Here is a 25,587-nt window from a genome sequence, read left to right as displayed (position 1 = left end):
TTTAGAAAACGTTACTTAAAAAAATTAATGATTTGTTGTAAATCCTATAACTGGGAAACTAAACAATTCAATGTTTCATGACCCCGACCTAGTTCCCTAATTTGTAACAGGGTTTGAATTTCTCGAGAAAAAAAATTTGAAGAAAATAAAATTTGGTTTAGACATGTTCAATGAATTTTAGGTTAAACATCTTAATCATGTTAGTGCTAACTAATTGAATCCATGAAGAGAGGATAAGATTTTAAAATGACACCACACAATTTACAACACAATTAAATGATTAATAGTCATTTTCCACATTTGTATTATTTGATTGAGAATTGAGATGTTGAGGAATCTAACATAAGGATTCCTTTTCACACTTGTAGCCATCACATGTGCCTAATTGTTAATTAACAATTTGTTGTCACGAGTGCTGACGACGTATAATTAAGCTTATGAGCTGTTAAAAAAAGTTTATAAAATATTGAAGAGCGCTTATAAGTTTTTCCAAACTGTTTGATATTTTTTTCAAAAAAAAATATCTTATTCAAATTCATAAATTGAGAGGAAACGAATAAATATAAGAAAGTAAATTAAAGAAATTCCAAAAAGTAACACCATAAAAAGAGAATCCATTACATAGTAACGACAGATGGAAATTTGATGCAAAGTGCAATACGGAATTGGGATTGAAAGCAGACATTTGCATATGCTTCAATAAAACACCGGCCGGCAATCCCACGTGTCACTCTCTACATCATTGATTCATCTGTTATTGACTTATTTCTATACTACATTCGGTAAAAGTTTATATCGAGTGTTTTTTTTACCGATCAACACACACCAATGTAGGTGTGTGTATTTATGTGTATATTAATCTAAAGATCTACCTGATGTAGCATTGCATAGACCATAAATTTAATAACACCAAAATCAAAATTGCAAAAATCATTAATTAATTTTAGGGTTAAATATTGAGGCATTTTTTCCCTATCTATTCTGGTCTGAATAATTTGATTTCAGAACAATATTTTTCATTTCAAATTCCAAGAACCGATTTTTATCCCTTAAATTGCAAGTGTGTTCTATATTACGTATGAGAGTCAAAATGGGGCCAAGACATTTGTCATAGGTGGCGAGCTAACCCTACGATTGTTTGAGGAAGCGATTCGGAGATAACTTCCATAAATAAATAAGGAAAACATATAAATTAAGATCAATAATTGAACAATCAATATATACTTCTCGGACAAATAAAAGGGATTCTAAATTAGAAAATAACCTTAGATAGTTCTCTATATAAATAAATGTATCAAACCCGAGTAAGGTCACGAGATCACAACATTCAAATAGTCAATCGAAGAAGTAGAGTTTGAAAGGAGGTCTTGAGGTATATAATTCGACACCATCATATATATATATATAATATAAGTAGAGGACAAGATTCGTTAACGTTATTGACTCCCATGGCAAACCGGGTCGGATAGACCAGACAACCCGATTTATGAAGCCTATATATAAAGCCAACACATACAACGCAAAACTTTCTACCATATTTTGTTCTTTGCAATGTATACGTGAAAAGCCCGAGCCCGAGCCCAAGCCCGAACCCGAATTTACTTTCAAAAGGCTGTTATTACAGTTAACATCCTCGTACTTGCATAAGTTAACTTCATCTCTTCAAACCCACCAAAATCGTTTTGAAGAATTTTTTTTTTTTTCAGTTAAAGGCGTGTTTGGTTTCAGCGTTTTTGAATTTTTTATTGATTTTTCTTTTGAGTTTATTAATTATTTTCATATTATGCAAATGGCGATTTTTTTTAACAGGAAATGGAATGGTTGAGAATTACATTGTGTTTGGTAATTCTGCTGAGGACTGAGGGCCTTTATGTAAATATCACTTATGTTCAGACTGCTGTGGCAAAAGGAGCAGGTAAATAAAATTATTCAACTCCAATTAATTAATTATTTTGTTCTGTTTTCTTAATTAACTAATTAATTAATTTTGCATTTTTTTTTAAATTAGTGTATTATTTTTATTTTGCATTTTTTCTTTCAGTTTGTCTGGACGGGAGTCCACCGGCATACCATCTCGACCGCGGATTCGGTGCCGGAGTTAACAATTGGCTAGTTCAGATTGAGGTAATTAGTATTTTTAGAATATTTTTAATTTAATTATATTTTATCACATATTTTAATTAATTATGAAATTATGAAATCAATTTTAGGGAGGAGGGTGGTGCAACAATGTTACGACTTGCCTTGCTCGTAAAACTAACCGATTAGGTTCTTCGAAGCAAATGATTAAGCAGCTCGCTTTTTCCGCAATTTTGAGCGATAAGCCACAGTTTAATCCCGGTATATATATATATATATATATATATATATATATATATATATATATATATATATATATATATATATATATATATATATATGTAGTAATAATTAATTTATTTAATTTATTTATTTACATGACATTGTCCTAACTCCTAATTAATTAACGTCGAAAATATTTCAAGATTTCTATAATTGGAATCGAGTGAAAATTAGGTACTGCGATGGCTCGTCGTTTACCGGTGATGTCGAAGCAGTGGACCCCGTAAGTCATTCGTAGTATATTTCAAGAATGTTGAATAAATGTCGAGTCTTTTTATTTCGAATATTTAATTAAATATCGTGTCGATTTTAAAATTACGAGCAGGTCACAAAACTTTATTACAGAGGAGCAAGGGTGTTTGTTGCTGTTATGGAGGACCTATTAGCAAAAGGAATGAAGAATGCACAAAATGTATCTACAAATATTAAAATTAAAAATATATTTAAATTAAAAAAAATTCGTAAAAAAAAATCGTATGTATTACTCGTAGGCTGTTCTGTCGGGATGCTCGGCTGGTGGATTGGCGTCAATTCTTCATTGTGATAGCTTTAAAGCTCTGCTCCCCGTTCGCACGAAAGTCAAGTGTTTTTCCGATGCCGGTTATTTCATTAATACGTAGGTTTTTTTTAAAATTGATTTACCTAACTAATTAAATCAATGTAATAATCGCATTAAATTTTCCGATCGGAACAGGAAAGATATTTCTGGAGCAGACCATATCGAAGCCTACTTTAGCGACGTAGTTACAACACACGTAAGATTGTTCGTTACCTACATTATTTATTTATTTATGAACAATTTGTTCATTTAATTTGATTTTTTTTTTTCATTTGTTTTGACTGATTAACTGCAGGGATCGGCGAAAAATTTGCCTATATCGTGTACATCGAAAATGAAACCGAGCCTTGTAAGAACACTTTTTTCATCAATATTAATGGTGTTTTTTTTTTCTTTTTTTCTTGCAAATATATATACAACTTATAAGCTCAAAAGCTGATATTAACATTTTTTTTAAATACGAAAAATGCAGTGTTTCTTCCCGCAATATGTGTCGAAAGAAATCCGGACGCCACTTTTCGTTATAAATGCAGCCTATGATTCATGGCAGGTTAATTAACAATCTTTTCTTTAAGTTGTTTTTTGCAGTTATTTCACAAATAATTATATACTATATACTAATTCTTGGTTTTTTGTATTTATATTTAAAAAAAAAAAAAACAGATAAAGAATATTCTGGCTCCCGGTGTAGCTGATCCACACGGAATCTGGCACGACTGCAAGACCGATATAACTAAATGCTCGACCGATCAGCTCCGAACAATGCAAGGTTGTTATTATTTATTTTTTTATTAATAAGTACCGAAAACAAAAATCGAAGTTTAACCCATTTTGTTTTTCTTCAGGATTCAGATTAGAGTTTTTGAAAGCAATTAGTAGTGGATTAGGCCCCTTAATTAATACAAGAGGCTACTTTATTAATTCTTGCTATGCACACTGCCAAACTGAAATGCAGGAAAACTGGTTTGCAATTGACTCTCCCAAGTTAAATAACAAGGTATTAATAATCAATATTAATTTATTTCACATTAATTTCCTATTTTATTATTTTTCGATATAATACCGATTTTATTATTATTATTTTTTTTTTTGGCAGTGGAAATAATTATTTTTATAACCATCTTGTTTTTTTTTTTATTTTCAGACAATTGCTAAGGCAGTTGGAGATTGGTTTTATGACACAAGTGAACCATTTCAGAGGGGTGATTGCCCCTACCCTTGTGATAAAACTTGTCACAATCGAGTTTTCGACATATAGATACAAAATGTATACGTATATAGTTTAAGTGACGTTACACATAAACACGATTTTTTATCAAGGTTTCCGAATAATCGCCTCTAGTACGTACGAAGTCGTATTGGAGCTTTAATTATTGTCATGAAGAGAGATCAAGATTTCGAATTCGTTTTGATTGCTCATATTGCAGACTATTATATTTATGATTATATATACAAATAAATAATAATAGAAAAAATTACAGTTTTCATCCTTCAAGTTTGCATTGATTTCACATTTGGTCCTTCATGTTAAAAAAAAACCACATTTGGTCCCTCGTGTTTGAATAATATAACACTTTTGGTCATTTTCGTCAATTTACCGTTAGCTCGTCAGTTAAATCAGTGACGGAACACACATGATTCCGTTAGTTCTAACTAAAAGTTGATGGAAAATACTAAAAGTGTTCAATTTTGGAAACATTAGGGACCAAATATTATTTTTGTGAATATTGGGGGTCAAATGTAAAATTAGTGCAAACTTGTGGGACCAAAATTGTAATTTTCCAATAATAATAATAATAAATGAATAATAATCATAATAATATATTATGGTAAAACTATAATAATACTTCTCTTTCATTTTCATTAGATAATAATCCATGGGAATATTCCAATTAGTGATTTATACGAAATTACCCGATCCTATTTTGCAGTCCAATGGATAATCAATTTTTGTATCGATCAAACGAACAGTGCTTCGATTGAAATACCAATCACCAATAGCTTGTGCAATCGTCTGTAAAATCGAAAATAAATAAATTATTAATTATATAAATCAAATAAATAAATACATAATAAAAGAATAAAATGTACCTTATTATTTAATTTGGGGGAGTCTGGGGAATTATACCTTCCCATTAAATAGAGAAAATCATGAATGTAACAAGAATTAATAAATAATCCTCTTGATGGATTATTACCAATTCCTTTCAATGTTTCCAGGAATGTATTTCGAAAATCTGAAATTAAATATAAATGAATTATATTTGACTAATTATAATTAATTAATTAATTAATTAAATAATTAAAGTACCTTTGATGATTTGTAATTGAGGAGGTGTGCATGTAGTTATATTTCTGGTGCAGTTGACCCAACCAGGATTGTCAACGGGATGAGGTTTCAAATTGACTTGTATCTAAAACATATTAACCATGGTTAAATTAGTCAATGTGATTAAATTAGACGACCGCTACCATTTAACAAACCGGGGGTTAAGTGCCAAACCGTGAAACTACATGGGATTAAATGCTATTTATTCAAAAAATTAAAATAAATTAAGAGATTAATTACCTGAAATTTATCAAAGTCGGAGTTCAATAGAAAAAGTGGAGTCTTAATATCTGCCACCAAATTTTCAGGGAAAAAACACTGCAAATATAAATAAACAAATAAATATAAATAAATAAATAATTGGGGAATTTCACTATGACGAAAAAATCCACTTACCAAACCCGGTTTCATTCTTGAAGTGCAGGATTTAGGCAGAAACTTACTTATTCTCTATAGTTAAGATAAACAAAAAAATAATTAAGAAAATAAACAAATAATTAATACCTGCAAAGCTAAATGTTTTCCATACACTCAATTAGAGGGCAAATGGGACCGAATTCGAACCCAAAAATCAATTTTTCGAATTTGAAATTTATAATCCGGAATTCAGATTTTTCTGATTAAAATATAATTTAATAAATTTTGGGAAAATGTTTAGAATTTTAAGACTTATTTTCCGAAATAAAAAACGGATATCATATATAATTCTGATCCACAACTTAATAAATTTTGCGAAACAAATATAGTGCATATCAGTCCCCATGACATGAAATCTTGGCTCCACTAATTGTTTCTGGAGTGTGTCTATAATTATCAATACCACAGGGATCTTAAAGTTATTTTAGCATATCTCAGGGTGTAGGTGTAATTTACCCAAAAATATTAAATTAAATATAAATTTTAAAGGTACACGTAAAGGTGGAGGAATAGAATATTACATGAAAGTGGACAACGCGAGAAAATGTCCGTTCTCTCCCCGCAGCATTAGGGAGGTTTTTCCTGTCATTAATTAATTAATTAATTAATCACAACAAATTAAAATTATGAATATTTTGATATAATTAATACATATACAAATTACTTAATTATTTATTTGAAATCTAAATAAAATCTTACGCATGGATGAAGAAACCGGAATCCGAAACACACTTCACGGTATTAGCATTAGGTACAAGTGCTCGAAACCGATCGCAGTTCAAGATTGTCGCTAATCCACCAGCCGAGTTACCCGTAAGTATAGCCTAAAATTAAATGAATAATTTATTTTTAAATAATTAAAAATCATCATAAATAATTAACCAAGCATGAATTTTGTTTAAATACATTTTTGGCATCTTTTAGTCCTTTGGATAGCAATTCATTTACTACAGCAGTGAAAATTCTTGAACCCCTTTTATGAAGGTTAGTTTCCTGAATATAATATAAAATTATGTTAGTAACTAAATATAAGAAATTACATACAAAATTGAGGATTAAATTAATTAATTAAATAAAAAATTATTCATACGAAGACTTACCGGATCGACTTTTTTTACGTCTCCCATAAACGACGAGCCGTCGCAATATCTAATAAAAACTCTATTCCAGTTGTAGAAATCTGGAATTATACAAACGTGAGGGGCTTTTTCGTAATTTATCATATGTACGTGTATAGTCGATTACCTGGATTAGAAGTTTTGTTTGGGCTTAGTATCGCACCAAAATTTTCTTGCGTGATGTTTTTGGTGCTCGAAAGCATGGGAGAATATTTCACTCTGTCGATGCAGCTTTGTTTGCGGCCACACCATCCACCACCCTAAAACACCAAAACATCAAATTATAGCTGTGTTATATAAAACCAATGGTAAATTATAACCGCACCCTTGAAGTAAGGTTTATTCACGAAAAAACCCCTCGTTTTTTTCATAATTACCAAAAAAGAAAATTAAAGAATTAAATAAATATGGGTTAAAGAAAATTGACCGGAAGATAAATCATCCAGCTATTAGCTCCATCTCCATATCCTTTGGCATAATGATAACCTGCTGGGCTTCCATCTAAGCAAACTGCACCCGAAATAATATTAATAAATTAATTTTAATCGAATACATTATCACCGTTCATTTATATATTAATAAACAATCGAAAATAGCATATATATTTGGTTTAGGAATATTCGAAAAAGAACTAATAAATATTTTTTTCTTCATAAGCACCTGCTCCTTTTTCGACAGCGTTAGAGAGAAGCGTAATGTTGACCATTTCAGAGGCTCGTACATTGACTTTGGTATTCGACAGAGCGATTACACAAATCAATAGCTTTAACCAGTGATCGGCCATGGTGGTAGGAATGTATATTCCCATTCTTTACATGAGAAAAAGAATAATAAAAATTTGAATATATATATATATATATATATATATATATATATATATAGTTCACATTTCATGTGATTATTCTTTTGTGCGAACATGTGTGGTTCATGTACTGACACGAATTTTGCCACTAATTTTTTATTTTTTTGGCTATGAATGGAATAAATAATTTGATGAGTTTTAGAAATGAAGAATTGAATATTGATTGAATGTGTCATTTTGTTAGGAAAAAAATGTCCGTGACTTTTTTTTGGAAACTATAGAAAAAAACAAGAAGTCAATAATTAACTAAATCAAGATATAGATACAGAAAATGTATATATCCAATGGTAGATTCTGCACATGTAACTTGTTTAACTTAATCCCACCTATGTTTATCATTTAGGATAAATCACGGTCACTCTATGAAGTAAGGTCAAATTACAAAAAAAACCATCATGTTTGGGTAATTACAATCATGCGGCATCAACAATGAATTTTCTTACATGTCCATTCTTGTGGAGTCAAATTTAGTGGAATTTTCTAGATTATATGGAATATTCTCCAGTTTGTACTCATTTGATCACATTCGATCTCCACATTGTGAAACAAGAAGATCATAAGATGTGTCGCATGACTTGTAAATATCAAATTGTGGTGTATGAGAAACTGCATTTTTGTACAAGATGAGTTTAAACTAGATAACATTTAACGCAACATAGAGTATTATGTTGAATTTAACACCATAAGGATGAAAGTGTAAAAACATTCATAGTTAAGGGGTTGATTGTAATTATCCAAACATGATGAGTTTTTTTCGTAATTTAACCTTATTTCAGGGGTGGTCATAATTTACCCTATCATTTATGTACTGGTGAGAATACAAATATATACACGCGATTGCGCGTGCATGAAAAAAATTCTTTAGACCGTAAGAGGATCGGAAACGAACAAAAAAACGAAAGCATACGGAAATCACCAAGAAACTACCTTATAAACCAGGTATGATCGATCACTTTTTATTGAAAGATTAGTTTATAGTTTTTGCATTTCTTAATTGTTTTTAGCTACTTAAATAGGATTTTGTTCAATCCAATTACGAAAAAAAACTTTTATCGATCATTCATTTTCGCAAAATTTTCTACGGTTCACCAATATTATAGAGTGAGGCTATTTTTCACCACAAATTACTCTCAATCTACCACCAAATTTTAAAAATTCAAAACCAGTCTTACATAAAAGCTATTTATGTATCTATAATAATAGATACAGAAAGAAAACATGCACAAATGCGCGTATATTAATTGTATAGATACATGTGAATATGAATAGTAATGGGAAAAATACAAATTCCTCCCTCAAGTTTGCACTGATTTCACATTTGGTCCCCCATGTTCACAAAAAACACATTTGGTCCCTTATATTTCAAAAGTTCAAGACTTTTAGTCATTTTCGTTAATTTCCCGTTAAAAAGAACGAAATCAAGCGTGTGTCCATCACTGCCTTAACTAACTGGATAACAGTAAATTGACGGAAATGACCAAAAATTGTAAATTATTAGAACATAAGGGACCAAATGTATTTTTTGTGAACATAAGGGACCAAATGTGAAATCAGTGCAAACTTGAGGGATGAAAACAATAATTACCCCTCATAGTAATCTATCGTTCAAAGTTAAAACACGCTTTCTTGATTTATGAATAGCGACAAAGATAACGATTCGTATAGTATAACGGAGCAATTTTTATTCAATAAAATTCGATGAATACATCATTACTACATATAGTAGTTTTCTTTATTTTCCATTACATAATTAATCCGTAGGACTTAATTAATTTTACAATCCAACGGATGATCGGTTTTTGTGTCTATCAAACGGATGGTGCTTCGATCGAAATACCAATCACCAATAGCCTGTGCAATCGTCTGTAAATTTTGAAAAAAGAAAAAAAAAAAAAGTTGAATTTTATAATTATAATTACAGTAAGTAAAATTAATTATATAGAGGATAAATAAATAAATAAGAAGTATAGCATAAAAGTAAAAATGTACCTTATTATCCAATCTGGGTGAGTTTGCCGAGTTAATTCTTTGAGTTGAATAGAGAAAATCATGAATGTAACAAGAATTAATAAATAATCCTCTTGATTGGTTATTACTCAGTCCTTTCACTGTTTCCAGGAATGTATTTCGAAAATCTGAAATTTAATTTAAATAAATTATATTTGGCTAATAATATCAATTAATTAAATAATTAATTAGTTGATTAATTAATTAATTAAAGTACCCTTGATGATTTGTAATTGAGCACGTGTGCATGTATTTATATTGTTGGTGCAATTGGCCCAGCCAGCAGAGTCAGCAGGATGAGGTTTCAAGTTGACTTGTATCTGTAACATATTTAACGTGATTAATTTTATTTTATTTTATTTTATTTCGAGATAAAAAATGTGTTAAATAATTCATATATACACAGATACACACATCCATATTGGCGTGTGTAGATCAACGTGTATAGAAGAAATAACTGTAAATAAGTACGAGCTTACCTGAAACTTATCGAAATCGGAATTCAGTAGAAAAAGTGGGGTCTTCACATCTCCAACCAAATTTTCAGGGAAAAAACACTGCAAAAATTAAATAAATTAGGTGACACAAATAAAATTGAATATTGGAAAAAAAAATTAAAAAAAAATAATAGGGTTTACTGTGAATAATTTCACTTACCAAACCAGGATTCATTCTTGAAGTGCATGATTTAGGCAGAAATTGAGTTATTCCCTGTACAAAGATAAACAAAAACAATTATTAATAAAATAAAATAAATAATAAAATAAAATAAAAAATAAAATAAAAAAGATTATTACATGAAATTGGACCGTGCTAGAAAATGTCTGTTCTCTTCCTTCAACATTAGGGAGATTTTTCCTGTCATTAGTTAATTAATCACAATAAATCAAAATTAATAATACTTTTTCTTTAATATATAATTTTAGTGCCCAAAATAAATATTTATATACTTTTATTTAATTTTTAAATAAAATCTTACGCGTGGATGAAGAAACCGGAATCTGAGACACACTTTACTCTATTAACATTAGGTACAAGTGCTCGAAACCGGTCGCAATTTAAGATTGTCGCTAATCCACCAGCCGAGTTACCCGTAAGTAGAGCCTATATCAAATCACATATTAACAACATAATAATATTATCTTATAAATCCATATATATATATATATATATATATATATATATATATATATATATATATATATATATATATATATATACATTAATCATGAAAAAAGAATATACATTTTTGGCATTTTTCAGTCCAATGGATAGCAATTCATTTATTACTGCAGTGAAAATTCTTGAGCCTCTTAGATAGAGTTTGCTTCCCTGCATATAATGTGAATACATTTTAGTAAATAAATATAAGAGAGAAATAAATATATAAGCATAAACAAATTTAATAATTCTTAAATAATCCGAATTAAAACTTACTGGATCAACTGCGTCTCCTATAAATGACGAGCCGTCACAATATCTAATAAAAACTCTATTCCAGCTGTAGAAATCTGGAATTAACATGAAATAATTACAATAATTTATATTTACAAAAAATAAAAAATCAAATCAAATCTCGAAGCTAATTTTTATGTTCATATATATGAATGTGTGTGTATATGTATTTAATTTACCTGGATTGGAATTTTTATCTGAGCTTAATATCCCTCCAAAATAAGTATTAGTGATATTTTTCGTGCTCGAAAGATCGGGATTATTTTTTACTCTGTCCAGGCAGCTTTTCTTGGAGCCACACCATCCACCACCCTAAAACATCAAAACATCAAAACATCAAATTATATTTCTATTATTATACAAAAATAATTATTTTCAAGAACTAATTATAAATCGATAAATAAAAAAGGAAATAAATAAGAAAAATATGGAAAATTGACCGGAAGATAAATCATCCAGCTATTAGCACCATCTCCAAATCCTTTAGCATAATGGTAACCTGCTGGGCTTCCATCTAAGCAAACTGTATTCATTGAAATATTAAATCATTAGTTAATTAATTCCATTATATTATATTAAATATTTAATCTTATATAAATTAATTATTTTTTTTGTATATAAGGTTGACCTGCTCCTTTTTTTACGGCATCACCAAGAAGCGTAAGCTTGACCTCTTGACCGTTGACTTTTGTATTCAGCAGAGTAAATACACAAATCAACATAATGTATATTATTCCCATTCTTTATATGAAATAAAAAATAAAAAAAATTATATTAGTACCATTAAAAGGAAGAAGTATGTGAATTGTATATAGTTCACAATTTTGTGTGACTTTTTTTTCGATTTGAATTAACATAGTATATATGCCCACTTTGTAGTACCTACATGTATGCTTCATTTCAATTTGCCACTTATAAAATATTAGATTATGATCTGGAATAACTCGTTGTATATCACCTTTATAAATTAATACAATCAGAATTAAAAAAGATATATATTAATTTAATTAGTGAAATTTTAAATTATCAAACTTATTATTTAATGCATTTTTATCGAGCAGGTGCATAAGAAATCATTATTTAAACGAAGTGGTTAGTTTATCGAATATCAATTTTTTTCAGGGTTTTAATACATGTAAATATGAAACACGAACATTAAATATTAGGGTAAATTACAACCGGCCCCATGAAGTAAGGTCTATTTACAAATAAAAACCATCATTTTCCAGTAATTACATCCATCCCCTTGAATTTTGTAAATGTCTTACGTTAATACCCTTTTGTAGGGAGTCACCAGTTGCTCTTACACCAATAAAATACACACACACATATATATATATATCAAAAAATAATGAAATAAGATTAAACTACGAAAGAAAAAAAAAATTGATCTATACTTACGCAGAGAGAGAGAGAGAGAGAGAGAGAGGGGCCAATGAGAGAGAAGGAATTGCAAAATGGATTTCAAACTTAAAATCGGTGTTGTAATTTATGGAAGCAAAAAGCATGATTGGATTTCAATAATTTTTACTTTTTATTAATGAAATTAATTTGGACTATAGAATTAAAATCTGCACAAAATCTTAATCCAAATATTATCAGGCTAATTAATTAAGTTGCAGCAAAATCTAGTTAGGAATAGTATAATGCATACGTGGGATTGCCAATGTATGAAATTGCATAAATTATTAAACGCATGTCCAATATAAATATATAACTAAGTAATTGCTTATTTTGACTTGCATGAGATTAATTAAATATTGAGTAAATTACAAAAATCCCTTCAATTTAGGTAAAATTACAAAATACCACATATCCATAATTATTAAAATTTCCTAGGGGATGGTCATGGACGGGTTTTAGAAAACATGTACCGCCTCCAGCGGCGAGTCCAGAATTTTGCCACATGACTTAATTTTTTGACAGCCCCTGGAAAACAATTATGAGATTTTTATTTTTATTTTTGCATAAAATTGGACAAATTAGAAAATATGTACATAAATAATTTTTTTGGGACATTTTTTTGCATTTATTTAGATTTGGTGGGCTAATTAAATAAAATAAGGTGGGCTAAATACATTTACATGTATAATTTAATGGACCCAATTTTGAATGAGGGTGGGCTCGAGTCCATCCTCCTAAAGGGGTGGACTCACCCCGCTAGCAAAAAAATTCACTTGTACTTGTTTCGGGTTTGATTTTATTGTTAACACATGAGTGTATTTTCATCGCATATTTATCTCAAGTGTTCGTATAATTATATTACGTACGTGTTTTGCATTTAAATAATAATAAAAAAATAACAAGACTGCAAAGCCATAATAAAAGATTGTGAAGAAAGTTTATAATTAAGCATTTCTTAATTTTAAATTATAAATATAAAATTGATGATCAAGAATCATGATTTGATTTTGATCCACAAGCATTAGTCTTGAGACACGTGTCGGTGGCTTCATCCCATGTAAGGTAAGAACAGTTACGTGGCAGGTTGTACTTGAAATCTATTGCCTGAAATGGTCTTCGGTCAAAGTACCACTCACCTATTGCCTTCCTTATTGTCTGCAAATAAAAAATTATTATTATTAATTTAAATTATTTAAAAAAAGTATATATAAATAATAGGGTAAATTACAAACACCCCTGAGGTATGTTCAAATTACAAAAAAACCCCTCTTGTTTGGATAAGTACATCTACCCCCTCAACTATGATTTTTTCTTACACCTCCACCCTTATGGTGCCAAATTCAACATAATCATCTAGATTCCGTGAAATATGCTCTAGTTTGTACTCGTTTTGTGTAAAAATACAGTTTCCGATGCACCACAAACTGATATATATACAAGCTAAAAATCGCATATTATGATCATCTTGCTTCATAATGTAGAGTTTGAATGGGATAAAGCGGGTACAAAAGTGATAATATTTCATATAATCTCGAAGATTCCACTAAATTTGAGGAGTTGAGGGGGTGGTTGTAATTATCCAAACAAGAGGGGTGTTTTTGTAATTTGACCATACCTCAGGGGTGTTTGTAATTTACCCTAAATAATATTATATAATAAAAGTAAAATCTTACGTCACCCTGCAGAACATTTCCCACAACAGAGGAACACATGCCATCTCTGTTAGAAAGGTGGCCATGCAGTAAGCACGTGCTCACGAACAATCCTCTATTTGCAGATTTGTCAACTGCTTTTTGAATTGTATTTAGATACACTTTCTGAAAATCTGAAATTAATATTTTTTTTTTCAAAATTATTAATTAAATATATATATATATATATATATATATATATATATATATAAATTTTAAAATTAATTAAGTAATAGTTGCAATAATTTGAGTAGTACGTAGTACGTAGTACGTACCTTGCATGGTTCGGAATTGAGATGATGTGCAACGTGTCACGTTTCTGGTGCAGTTGTTGCTCCATAATTGTGCAGCTTCGTCGCCAAGAAAAGCTACAAAGTTTTTTTCTATCTGCAAAAAAATTAATTAGGTCAAGAAATTTAATTAAAAGAAATTATAAACATGATTAAACAATTAATTTTATTATATATAATTAATTACCTGCCATCTGTCAAAAGATGTTTCGACTAAGAATAGTGGCGTCTGGACATCTCCAATTAAATTCTCAGCGAAAAGACACTATAAAATAAATCATTATATTTATATATAATTAGTATTTTAATATTTATTTATTTAATATATTAATGCTTAGATTTAAAAAAAATAATTAAAATAATTAAATAAGAATCTCACCAATTTCGGATCCATTTTTGAGGTGCATGATGCTGGCAAACGTTCAGCTAGTTTCTGCATGCCAGTTATCAATTAAGAATAAATAAAAAATAATTATAATAATAAAAATCACAATTTACAATATTATTCACTTTTATTCAGACAAAATTATGAATATATACATGTGTATTAATGACATCAGCAAAACGGTCTTCTCTGCCCTTGGCTCCAGGAAGATCTTTTCTGAAATTAAAACAAAAGTACACAAAAATATATTTTTACTAATATTAAAAAATAAAATAAAAATTAGAAGTAGTAATTAAAATTTAGATTGAAATATATTTTTCACAATAGTAATTAATTACCCATGGATGAAAAACCCGGAATCCGAAATGCACTTCACACGATAAGCATTCGGTAGTAGTCCCCGGAATTTATCGCAATGTAAGATTGTCGTTAATCCACCGGCCGATGTACCGGACAGTATAGCCTGTTAATTTAATTTATTAATCGGCTTTCGAAATTTAATATAATAAAAATATAAATTTAATATCGTTACATTTTCCGCGTTTTTCATTCCCATATTTAGCAATTCCTCCATTACAACGTCGAAAATCCTTGCCCCCCTAAATGTGAGATTAGTTTCCTGAAATACGATAAAATTAAATGAATGTGATACGTCTATTTAACATAAACTCGTTCTTTAATAACACGTTAATTACAATTATGCAATATTTAATTACCGGATCAACTCCTTCGACGTCAGCCATAAACGACGCGCCATCGCAATACGGGAGATAAATACGATTCCAATTGTAGAAATCTGAAAGTAAATTACAAAAGAAATAATAAAAAAATACATGTTTATATGTCCAGCTAAATAAGATCTAACAGCTTATCAGCTCCTAAAATAAGCTTAGCCAAACGGACTCTTAATTACCTGGATTAAATGTTTGATCTCCGTCGATAATCCCGGTAAAGTAGGGATTATTAGACCTCTTTCTACTGCTCCCCATCATTCCTTGTGATCTTAGGAGGCAATTATCTTTTGATAAACACCATGCACCACCCTAAATTAAATTATTATTTATTAATTATTATTTTTTACCAAATTAAATAAGAACTATTAATAATTAGGAAATTAATTATATATTATTAAAAAAAAATCCAACCTCAACATAAATTAACCAGTTATTAGTTCCATCTCCAGATCCCTTCTCATATGCATACATTGGTGGACTCCCATCCAAACAAACTATACCGAAAACGACACGGTTTTAATTTTTTTTTTTATTTATAATAAAGAAAAAATATTAAAAAAATTGTTTTAATTTTATCTTGTTATCATTAATTCATGACTGGTATATATTGATAATTGATGTTATTTAATAAATAATATATAAATATATTACCTGCTCCTTTCGATACGGCACTGTCGAGAATCGTTAAGTTAACTTGACTGGCACCGTGGACTTTAATATTCAGTAAAAAGACTGAATATATCAGTAGCTTTAACCAGTGATCAGCCATAGTTTGAATGTTGTTCTTCATTCTTAATTAATTGAATGTAAAAAATGTGATTAGTAGGAGTTAGGAAATTATTAAATAATATACTTAAGACTGTAAAATTACAATGTTAATATAATAGATTATCGCAATTTAAAGGGGTGTTTGGATGATGAGAAGATTCAGATTAATGATTGAAAAATTGACAGTAATTAATATTGTTCAATGACTTTTGGAGCTTATTCCCATTTGGTTTTTGGGAAAAAGATAATTTGGGTAAGAATTGGAAAATGATTTCTTCAAGAGCTTATAAGATGTTAAAAAAAGCTTATAAGCTGTTTAAGAACTTATAAGCTCTTTCAAAGCTTTTGATAATTTCTAAAAAATGATATGAAGAATTTCAAAAATAAGTTGTTTGAAAGCAAATAAGATCATTGTCCAAAGTCCAAACACTATAAATATTAATTTCTAAAAATAAGACGTGATAGCTTATCCGCTCTTATACAAGCTTATTAAAATGTAAGAGCTTATCAATTGTTTAAAATAAATTTAGCCAAACGGACCATAATGAATATAAATTCATTTTGGGAAGAGTGGGAAAGAAAGTAAATGCATCATCACCTAATATTTTTGGTTAGATACCATGAACTTGGCCTTTTTAGTTATTTATATCTCAAATAATTACAAATAATGAATGTACTATTATTGATTTAGTAATTCGATAGGGATTGCAAATTAAAATGAAATCCAATATAGTACCATTAATCAATGAATTTAATTTATTTTTCTTCCTTTTCAAAGGAAGATAGTTACTAATCAATGAATTTATATCCACATTGATAAGACATATTTACTTACTACGATTATATTGGTTTTGCAGATGCTACACCCTGTGAAACAAACAGATCAGGTGATTTTAAACTATAAATCTGCACATAATAACACACACTCATGTGTATATGTACGTGTATTTCATCGGGTTGTAGCATCTCATATTGTTGCAGACGAAAATCGTTAAGAAAGAATTACGCAGAACTCATAGAAGATCGATGCTCTGCATTTTCAACATATATAACTTACCTTATGAACTACGTTTGATCACCTGGTAAAGTGTTAGAGGTAATTCCTCTAATTTATTTATCAATTGTTTTTTTTTTTTGTTTAATATGTTCTTGATTAAATAGTGTGGGTTCGTTAATTATGTTAAGGAATTTTCCTGCGGTTCGCAATAATATTTGCTCTTTGACTTCTATGCTCCTTCCATTATTTATTTTCTTAATTCCTATTTTGGGATAATAAAAAAAGAAAAAAGAAAGAAAGAAAATATGGATTAATTCAAAATGAATAGTAGAAATCAAGAAACAAAATTTGGGACGGTTATTCAAATTTGTAATGCAATATCTTATTTGAAATTAGATGAATTGATCGATCAATTTCTTCGAAAAAAGAAAAAAGATGGTCGATTAATTTTAATTTGAACGACCAATTAATTCATGAATGTCTTTGTAGGTTTACACCGTAAATCTACATATAATTACGCAATCCCGAAATTAGACAATGTCGGAAAGCGTTTTAGACTTTATTAGGAGCTCATTTCCAACAATACAGCCCAAGAATTAACGTGGATCGGTTTTGATTGAATCTATATCCATCAAGCAACCCGAAACAACTTTAATTTATTGATCGGATAACAAAGGAGATTACGGAAATTATGATCCCGATATGATTGGCATAAACCAGAAAACCCTAATTGTGCTAAGAACTCAGAATTGAGTATGATCTTTCAATTTTCATGCTCAATGAAGTGAGGCACACAAGGTGACTGATGAAATGTCTCAACCAACTTACAACACAGATTTTAAGCTATATGGGCTTCGATGTTCAAAGATAATCGAAAAAATTCGAATGCGCATGCATGAGCTGACTACACGTATTTGCAAATCTCCGACGAGAGTGTGTGCGATAAGGAAGTTGCATTTACTATCAAAAGCAGCCAAGATTTAAGTAAATACGATGTTAATGTCGTGGAGACAAAAAAGAGGCCGGAAAATATTCGGCTCTGGTGGATAGCACGTTCCGGAAAAAAATGAGATGCTTGCGTACGGAATCGGAATCTTCTGGAATGCTCACGAGAACAGTTTGACCGTGATTGACCACGAAGCTTGGCTGCAACAAGTTGCTAATTGTGGCAGTAATTCAATAACTGGTTTCATTGTTGTTGTATCTCTCGATCGTGACACTAATCTTGATTACCGTTTTTTATTATCGTTGATTGTGTGTTGGTTGTGTTGAATAATTACGTGTTTCTCGTACAATTACGCGTTTTGCATTTAATTAATAATAAAATAACAAGATTGCAAATTGCAAAAGCCATGATAAAAGTAGTCACATACATATCAATATATCATATATTCATATTCATATTGACTTTTGGTTCACATTACATAGAGAGTTGCATAATTCGATGATCGAAGAGTAACAATTAACGCGTGATCGTTAATTATCCAATCCACGGGCCTCGCACTGCTTTCCGAATTCTTGGTGAGTAAGAGTACTCGTGCAGTTGAACGGCGACTCGTTCTTTAAATCAATCTCTTGAAACGGACTCCTGTCGAAGTACCAATCACTAATAGCCTTTCCGATTGTCTGGAAAATAAAAAAACCCGAAGAGAATTAATTAATATATAAACGATTTTGTGTATTTATTTCAGTGACAAAATTAAAAAAAGATCTTACTTTGTTTCCGAGTGCGTAATTTCCGACGAGAGATGAGCACATCCACCCGTCTCTGCCATTGAAGTGGCCGTGGCGATAGCATGAATGGACGTACAATCCTCTGTTTGATGATTTATCGACTACTTTTTCGAGTGTCTCGATAAAGGCCGATCGGAAATCTGTAATTAAATATTTGTGGAATTTGAATTTATTTTTTTAATTATATATCAATGTTTAAATTTTAATAATAATTGTTGATTAGTATTATATACCTTTCATAGTTTGTAATTGAGTTGATGAGCAAAGTGTTAAATTTGAAGTGCAATTACTCCATTTTGGCTTACCACCAACACATGGTATAAGGTTTTCTTCAATCTGAAAAAAAAAATTAAAGAAAATTTAATATTTATTAATATAAATATAAAATATTATTATTAATATTTTTTTTAATAATTATTGTGAGAGTGAAGTTACCTGAAATTTCTCGAAAGCTGATTCGAGTATAAAAAGTGGTGTCTGAATATCTCCAACAAAATTCTCAGGGAAAAAACACTGAACATGCAATTAGTATTTTTAATTTAAAAATTAAGAAATAATAATAAGGTTTTAATTATAATTATTAGATAATAATTAATAAATTATTTAAATTAACTCCTCTCACCAATCCCTCATCCATTTTTGATGTGCATGACGTGGGCAAAAGTTTAGCTAGTTTCTGCATGCCAGATGTCAATTAAAAATATTAGAAAATAAAAAAAGAAAATTACAATTTACATATGGGGCAAATTACGGCCAACCCCTGAGATATGGTCCAATTACAAAAAAACCCCTCTATTGTTTGGGTAATTACAACCAACCCTTTAAATATTTCTACATAAATTTATGTAATTCGGTTATTTACCGAATCAAATCGTATATTCAGTTCGGTAAACGGTATGAAATATTGGCGTACCGAAATTTCGGTTTGATTTTACCTGTTTAACATCCCTAAATTTAGCTCTATAGGAGTTTTTTCGTAAGATAATACATAATTGAGAAGTGACTATAATTACCCAAACAGGAAGCAGGGTTTTGTAATTTGATCATAACTAAGGGGTTTGGTAGTAATTTGCCATGTACATATAAAAGAAGTTTGAGAGACAGAAATTTACATGTGTTTTAACAACTTTGGCAAAACGGCGTAGTCTGTACTCTGCTCCAGGAAGATTTGTTCTGAAATAAAACAAGTAAACAACAATTTGTAATTTTTAATTTTTCACTATATCGAAAAAAAAAACCCGAAATTAGGGGTATTTTGGTAATTACCCATGGATGAAAAAACCGGAATCAGAAATACACTTCACTCGACCAGCATTCGGTATTAGTCCCCGAAACTTGTCGCAGTGTAACATTGTCGCCAGTCCACCGGCCGATGTACCGGTCAATATAGCCTGTTAATGTATATAAACATCATCAATCGGCAAAATCAGAATTTCATTCATGAATGTTCGATATTTAATTATAGTAAAACGTACATTTTCGGCGTTTTTCATTCCTTTAGCTAACACTTCGTCCATTACAGCATCGAAAATCCTTGCTCCCCTATATGTGAGATTGGTTTTCTGAAAAATAAAATAAAATGATAAATACATTTTTTTATAATCAATATTAATCTACACACACCAATATGGATGTGTGCCTGTGTATGTGAAATTTTAGTGTAGTTTGTTAGGCTTACCGGATCTACACGTTCGACATCGGCCATAAACGACGCACCGTCACAATACAAAACAAAAACTTTATTCCAGTTGTAGAAATCTGAATGTAACAACAAACAAATTGTTAAAACAAATAATAAGGAATAAAATTTACGCAATATTTGTTTATCGATTACCTGGATTAAATATCTGAGTTTGGTCGAGAATCCCCGAGAAGAAGGTTCGATTAAACGGCCTCGATATACTGTTCCCAAAATACCCTTTTGCTCTATCCAAGCAATCAGATTTTGAATTACACCATCCACCACCCTGAATTATTCCACATTCAGAATTTTTTTTTTACATCTTTTTGATTAAAACAAAAAAAAAAAAAATTAAAAAAATTATTAGAAAATTAATCATATATTACCTCAAGAAAAACAACCCAATTATTAGCCCCCTCTCCGAACCCCTTGTCGAACGCGTACGCGGGTGGACTCCCATCCAGACAAACTGTAGCAAACACGACCGAAAATTCGTATTATTTTGAGATTATATATATTAAAGAAAATAAGTTTTGATTTTGAGCTTCATTTTATTACATTTTTATCAATTCATGTCACATGCGTGCGTGCGTGCGTGTGTGTGACATGTCACACGAGATACAATATAAAATTGAAAACATGAAATTTCGAGTGAATAAATATAGTATGTAGTCGAACAAACCTGCTCCTTTTGATACGGCACTCTCTAGAAATGTGAAGTTAAGAAAGCTATCACCGAAGACTAATTGTGCGTTCAGCGCAAAAACCGAACATATTAGTAGCTTTAACCAGTGATCAACCATGGCCGTAACGCTTTTCGCCATTCTTTAATTACATGTAAAAATATGGTGCAAATATAATTAATGATGATTAGCAATAGAATAAAAATTATCAAAACAAAGAATTATTTTATCAATTTTATTTCGAAACATAACAAATTTAGAATCGAAATGGATGTCCTTTTTTTTTTTAAATCGATTTTTTTTTTACCTTGTGAACGAACCACGTACGATCGATCACTTGGTAAAATTATAGAGGTTATTCCTCTATATTTTTTCGCAGTGATTTTTATGTTTCGTTTTCTTGCTTTATATAGTGTATGTGGATTCATTCTGGTAATATGAACTTATATGTGGTTCACCATGCATATTGCCTAACCATCCATATTTGTATGGTTTCAATTAATCAGAAAAATAAAAATGTGACATGTGGACGAACATATTTTCGGACCACCACGAGACGAAATCCCGTTAGGGAAACGATTAATTGCCAAAGTTGAAGTTAACACTATTTAAGCAATCCAAATAACAATTAAAAAAAATCAAGAAATACATTCCCTCGGCTTCTGAATAAACGATCATACGTGGTCCATAAGGTATTTTTGTTGATGTAATTTTTTTTTCTTTTTTTTTCGGTTTCGAAAGTCGTTTTTCTTGTAGTGAAAATTCTAATATTATTTTTTTTTTTAAATTTTATTTTGTTGTTACGTACGTAAAGAATGGGAAAACACGTTCAGATCATGGCTGATCACCGGTCGAAGCTGTTGGTTTGTGTATTTCTTGTGCTAACTACGCAAACCTTCTCCGAGTTGACAGACAAAATTAACATCACGTATGTTAATAGCGCTGTCGAGAAAGGAGCAGGTTTTCATCGAATTTCTACTTCTTCTTTTTTTCGTCTTGTTTTTTTCGTTACGTTGCATGTTAAATTAATAGAGATGGGTTTGTCTTACCGTAGTTTGCTTGGATGGGACTCCACCGGCATACTACCATTCCGTAGGATTTGGAGATGGAGCTGATAATTGGTTGGTCTATCTCGAGGTTAGCTCGATAAATTAAAAACGAGCTCAAATTATCGATAAAATTAATTTAAATAATCGTCGTCTCGTAAACAATTTAATTTTTCTAGGGTGGTGCATGGTGTAATTCAACGGAGACGTGTCTCGAGAGAGTGAAAATTAAATGGCTTGCGAGTACCTCTACTAGACCGGCTATTAGATACGTGTCCGGGATTTTCACCGTTAACCAAACGTTCAATCAAGGTACGTATATTGTTTTGTACGTAATTTTTTTCGTATATAGTTAATCCGTTTATATATAATTTTTTTTTTCCAATTTCGTCTAGCCTTCTACAATTGGAACAAAGTCATCATCGTATATTGTGACGGCGCGTCATTCACGGGAGACGTCGAAGAAGTCGATCCAGTTAAGTCTCGCACACAATAATCAACACATATTTTATATAACTTCATAAAAAAAAATTATTTTTATTTTTGCTAATATAATTGAAGACAATACCATCAAATTTTAATAATTTTTATACCACACATTATTTTCAGACAACCAACCTCCATTACAGGGGTGCAAGGATTTTCAGAGCCGTGATCGATGATTTATTAGCTAAAGGAATGAAGAACGCCAAAAACGTACGATTTATTTATTTATTTATTTTACGAATATTTTTAATTATATGATTCTATATATAATGATTAATATTAATTAACAGGCTGTACTTACCGGTAGCTCGGCCGGTGGATTGGCGACCATCTTGAATTGTGATCGCTTTAGATCACTTGTACCTCATGCTACTAGAGTGAAATGCATCTCCGATTCCGGTTTCTTCATTCATTCGTAAGTCTTATAATAATTTCATAAAAACCCCTTTTTAATTTTTGTATATCTTTTTGGTACCAAAAAAAATGAAAAAAAATTACATGCATTGGTGTAATTATTTTACGACAGAAAAAATATGCCCGGAGCAAACGAAAGAGAGGCGTATTTCACTCAAGTGGCTGAACTACATGTATTATTTCTCTTGCTCTCTATTTATTACATGTATTGGTGTAATTATTCATCTCGTATTTATTTTTATTGGATTACGATAAATTACGAGATAAATTACCGTCTTACGATAAATGATGCGAATTGTCGTATTACTTTTCAGGGAATGGCTAAAGCTTTGCCTCAATCATGTGCATCAAAAATGAATCCTGGTTTGGTGAGATGATTATTCTAATTATTATTGCGTATTCGATAAATTTCAAAAAAGAAATTCATTCCTTGAAATAATTGTTCGAGTAAAAATAATAACAACGATAATCAAATTTTATCAGTGTCTTTTCCCCGAGTACGTGATTAAAGATATGCAGACGCCACTCTTTATACTCGATTCACTTTTCGACCTGTACCAGGTAAATTCATTTATTTTTCGACTTACGGATTTCACTAATGAATATCGCGATTTCTATATATATATATATATATATATGTATATATATATATATATATTTTTTGCTTAGGCTCTAAATTTATTGCATTGTTATTTCAGATAAAAGAAATGTTAGCACCTTTTGTTGGTGGTTGTAAGGAGCAATGGGATGATTGCACTACCAATTTAACACTATGCACATCATCCCAACTTCAAATCATGAAAGGTGCACTAAAATTATATTCCAATTATATATATATAATTTATGCAAAAAAAAAATCAAATAAAAGAATCGAATTTCGAATGTGCTCGATTTACAGATCACCGGATGGCGGTTTTAGAAACACTGCAAGAAGTCGAAAGTCCGTCGCTCGGAATATTCGTTCACACTTGCTTTCTTCATACGCACGTCCTCGACAAAGATGGATGGAGGTGCTCGTTTGTGGCGCGTAATGTGTTGGCAAACAAGGTAAGATTTGCTTCTATCTTTTTTTTTCTTCGAATAACTGTAGTTTTTTTTTTTTTAAATTAATTTATTTAATTTTCTCTAAATTATTAGTATTACTTTTCGTTATTTCAAAAATTGGCCTCGAAGTGACATATTGCAACATACGTAGGAGTGAAAATCGGATGGATCGGATCAGAATTAGCACTTTCATAAAATATCGTTTTCTCTGAAGCTCTGTTTCAAAAATAAATCGAAAATTGGAATGAAAAACTCGTCCCAAAATCAGTTTTTTCGTATTGAAATCGGTGGATTTTGGAAAAATAAAATAAAAAAAATCTTGTCACTGAAAATATGAAATTTCACAATAGTAATGATAATGTAAGTGTAAATTTTGGAAAAAAATCGCGACCTTCGGAATTATTTTCAAAAATTAAAACCGAATCGGAAATCAGATTCGATTTAATACTTTTGTTTGAATTGCAGACAATCGAGGAGGCTATTGATGATTGGTACTACGATCGGAGCTCGTTTCAGCAGATAGATACTTACACTACCGTGCCTAGAAATTGTACTGTGTCACGTGATAATGACATAATGAACCAAAGGTGTTTGCACCCCAAGCACGTGCACCCCATGTATTAAGTTGTATGATCAACCAATTAATAATAACAATAAAAAAAATTAATTAAACATTGAATTTCTCCATTTTTTTTTGTTATTATTAATAACAAGAATATTAAATTTCTCCATTACTGCAAGAAACAATACTGTCACTTATTTAGATTAATTTTCATAAACTTTTTTTTTATCAGTATAATTTTCATAAACTTAATGAATAAATGAAAATATTTATAATACATTATTCCTACTTTTATGAGACTTTTAAATATTTAATAATTAATAAAAGGAGAAATTAGAGTTTTCACCCCTTAAGTTTGCACGGATTTCACATTTGGTCCCCCATGTTCACAAAAAAACACATTTGGTCCCTCATGTTCCAATAATTTAACATTTTTGGTCATTCATTTTCGTCAATTTACCATTAGTCCGTTAGTCAAGGCAGTTATGGACATTGGACACAAGCTTGATTCCCTGTTAGTTTTAACGGAAAGTTGACGGAAAGGGCTAAAAGTGTTGAAT

The 25,587-nt window shown here is 30.2% G+C and overlaps 6 protein-coding genes across 9 annotated transcripts; 2 read left to right on the top strand and 4 right to left on the bottom strand.

The window, feature by feature from the left end:
- Positions 1-1,317: 1,317 nt before the first annotated feature.
- LOC105957914 (pectin acetylesterase 8) lies at positions 1,318-4,239 on the top strand. 3 transcript variants are annotated; one of them, XM_012981897.2, is made up of 13 exons: positions 1,318-1,372; positions 1,810-1,915; positions 2,042-2,124; positions 2,211-2,340; positions 2,505-2,584; positions 2,687-2,773; positions 2,853-2,977; positions 3,056-3,116; positions 3,216-3,269; positions 3,393-3,470; positions 3,584-3,689; positions 3,766-3,917; positions 4,065-4,239. In XM_012981897.2, the coding sequence occupies exons 2-13, from the start codon at positions 1,813-1,815 to the stop codon at positions 4,176-4,178; spliced, it is 1,173 nt and encodes a 390-aa protein (XP_012837351.2). In that variant the 5' UTR covers positions 1,318-1,372; positions 1,810-1,812; the 3' UTR covers positions 4,179-4,239. The 3 variants fall into 3 exon arrangements, with proteins under 3 accessions (XP_012837351.2, XP_012837350.2, XP_012837349.2); XM_012981896.2 differs by lacking the exon at positions 1,318-1,372 and adding an exon at positions 1,499-1,648; XM_012981895.2 differs by lacking the exon at positions 1,318-1,372 and adding an exon at positions 1,527-1,623.
- Positions 4,240-4,691: 452 nt separating this feature from the next.
- LOC105957913 (pectin acetylesterase 8) lies at positions 4,692-8,631 on the bottom strand. Its single transcript, XM_088816617.1, has 13 exons — positions 8,574-8,631; positions 7,445-7,593; positions 7,212-7,294; positions 6,912-7,044; positions 6,767-6,846; positions 6,573-6,659; positions 6,366-6,490; positions 6,188-6,248; positions 5,646-5,699; positions 5,490-5,567; positions 5,232-5,334; positions 5,012-5,157; positions 4,692-4,934 (listed from the first exon to the last, which is right to left on the bottom strand). Exons 2-13 carry the CDS (start codon positions 7,590-7,592, stop codon positions 4,821-4,823), a joined length of 1,212 nt encoding a protein of 403 aa, XP_088672743.1. The 5' UTR covers position 7,593; positions 8,574-8,631; the 3' UTR covers positions 4,692-4,820.
- Positions 8,632-9,381: 750 nt separating this feature from the next.
- On the bottom strand, positions 9,382-11,848 carry LOC105971078 (pectin acetylesterase 8-like). Its single transcript, XM_088820404.1, has 12 exons — positions 11,737-11,848; positions 11,549-11,631; positions 11,288-11,420; positions 11,091-11,164; positions 10,899-10,985; positions 10,633-10,757; positions 10,451-10,511; positions 10,311-10,364; positions 10,112-10,210; positions 9,871-9,991; positions 9,636-9,781; positions 9,382-9,509 (listed from the first exon to the last, which is right to left on the bottom strand). The coding sequence occupies exons 1-12, from the start codon at positions 11,846-11,848 to the stop codon at positions 9,411-9,413; spliced, it is 1,194 nt and encodes a 397-aa protein (XP_088676530.1). The 3' UTR covers positions 9,382-9,410.
- Positions 11,849-13,427: 1,579 nt separating this feature from the next.
- LOC105957911 (pectin acetylesterase 11-like) lies at positions 13,428-17,520 on the bottom strand. Of its 2 annotated transcripts, none has more exons than XM_012981891.2 (13): positions 17,438-17,520; positions 16,264-16,403; positions 16,024-16,106; positions 15,792-15,921; positions 15,595-15,674; positions 15,411-15,497; positions 15,217-15,341; positions 15,034-15,094; positions 14,873-14,926; positions 14,681-14,758; positions 14,479-14,590; positions 14,186-14,337; positions 13,428-13,667 (listed from the first exon to the last, which is right to left on the bottom strand). In XM_012981891.2, the coding sequence occupies exons 2-13, from the start codon at positions 16,400-16,402 to the stop codon at positions 13,500-13,502; spliced, it is 1,269 nt and encodes a 422-aa protein (XP_012837345.2). In that variant the 5' UTR covers position 16,403; positions 17,438-17,520; the 3' UTR covers positions 13,428-13,499. The 2 variants fall into 2 exon arrangements, with proteins under 2 accessions (XP_012837345.2, XP_088672726.1); XM_088816600.1 differs by lacking the exon at positions 17,438-17,520 and adding an exon at positions 17,216-17,238.
- Positions 17,521-18,718: 1,198 nt separating this feature from the next.
- Positions 18,719-21,910, bottom strand: LOC105957859 (pectin acetylesterase 11-like). Its single transcript, XM_088816607.1, has 13 exons — positions 21,783-21,910; positions 21,475-21,617; positions 21,179-21,261; positions 20,946-21,078; positions 20,790-20,869; positions 20,587-20,673; positions 20,378-20,502; positions 20,224-20,284; positions 19,734-19,787; positions 19,547-19,624; positions 19,345-19,447; positions 19,094-19,251; positions 18,719-19,003 (listed from the first exon to the last, which is right to left on the bottom strand). Exons 2-13 carry the CDS (start codon positions 21,614-21,616, stop codon positions 18,854-18,856), a joined length of 1,254 nt encoding a protein of 417 aa, XP_088672733.1. The 5' UTR covers position 21,617; positions 21,783-21,910; the 3' UTR covers positions 18,719-18,853.
- A 139-nt stretch (positions 21,911-22,049) lies between these two features.
- Positions 22,050-25,199, top strand: LOC105957874 (pectin acetylesterase 7-like). Its single transcript, XM_088816612.1, has 13 exons — positions 22,050-22,167; positions 22,290-22,435; positions 22,530-22,612; positions 22,701-22,833; positions 22,917-22,996; positions 23,131-23,217; positions 23,298-23,422; positions 23,534-23,594; positions 23,736-23,789; positions 23,905-23,982; positions 24,120-24,225; positions 24,320-24,468; positions 24,931-25,199. The coding sequence occupies exons 2-13, from the start codon at positions 22,291-22,293 to the stop codon at positions 25,087-25,089; spliced, it is 1,260 nt and encodes a 419-aa protein (XP_088672738.1). The 5' UTR covers positions 22,050-22,167; position 22,290; the 3' UTR covers positions 25,090-25,199.
- The last annotated feature ends 388 nt before the right edge of the window (positions 25,200-25,587 follow it).

The sequence above is a fragment of the Erythranthe guttata genome, chromosome 1 (genome assembly GCF_056151865.1).
Source record: "Erythranthe guttata isolate IM_541 chromosome 1, IM_541, whole genome shotgun sequence".
Taxonomy (NCBI): domain Eukaryota; kingdom Viridiplantae; phylum Streptophyta; class Magnoliopsida; order Lamiales; family Phrymaceae; genus Erythranthe; species Erythranthe guttata.
The sequence above is the reverse complement of the archived record's forward strand: the minus strand, read 5'-3'. Positions and strand labels throughout refer to the sequence as shown.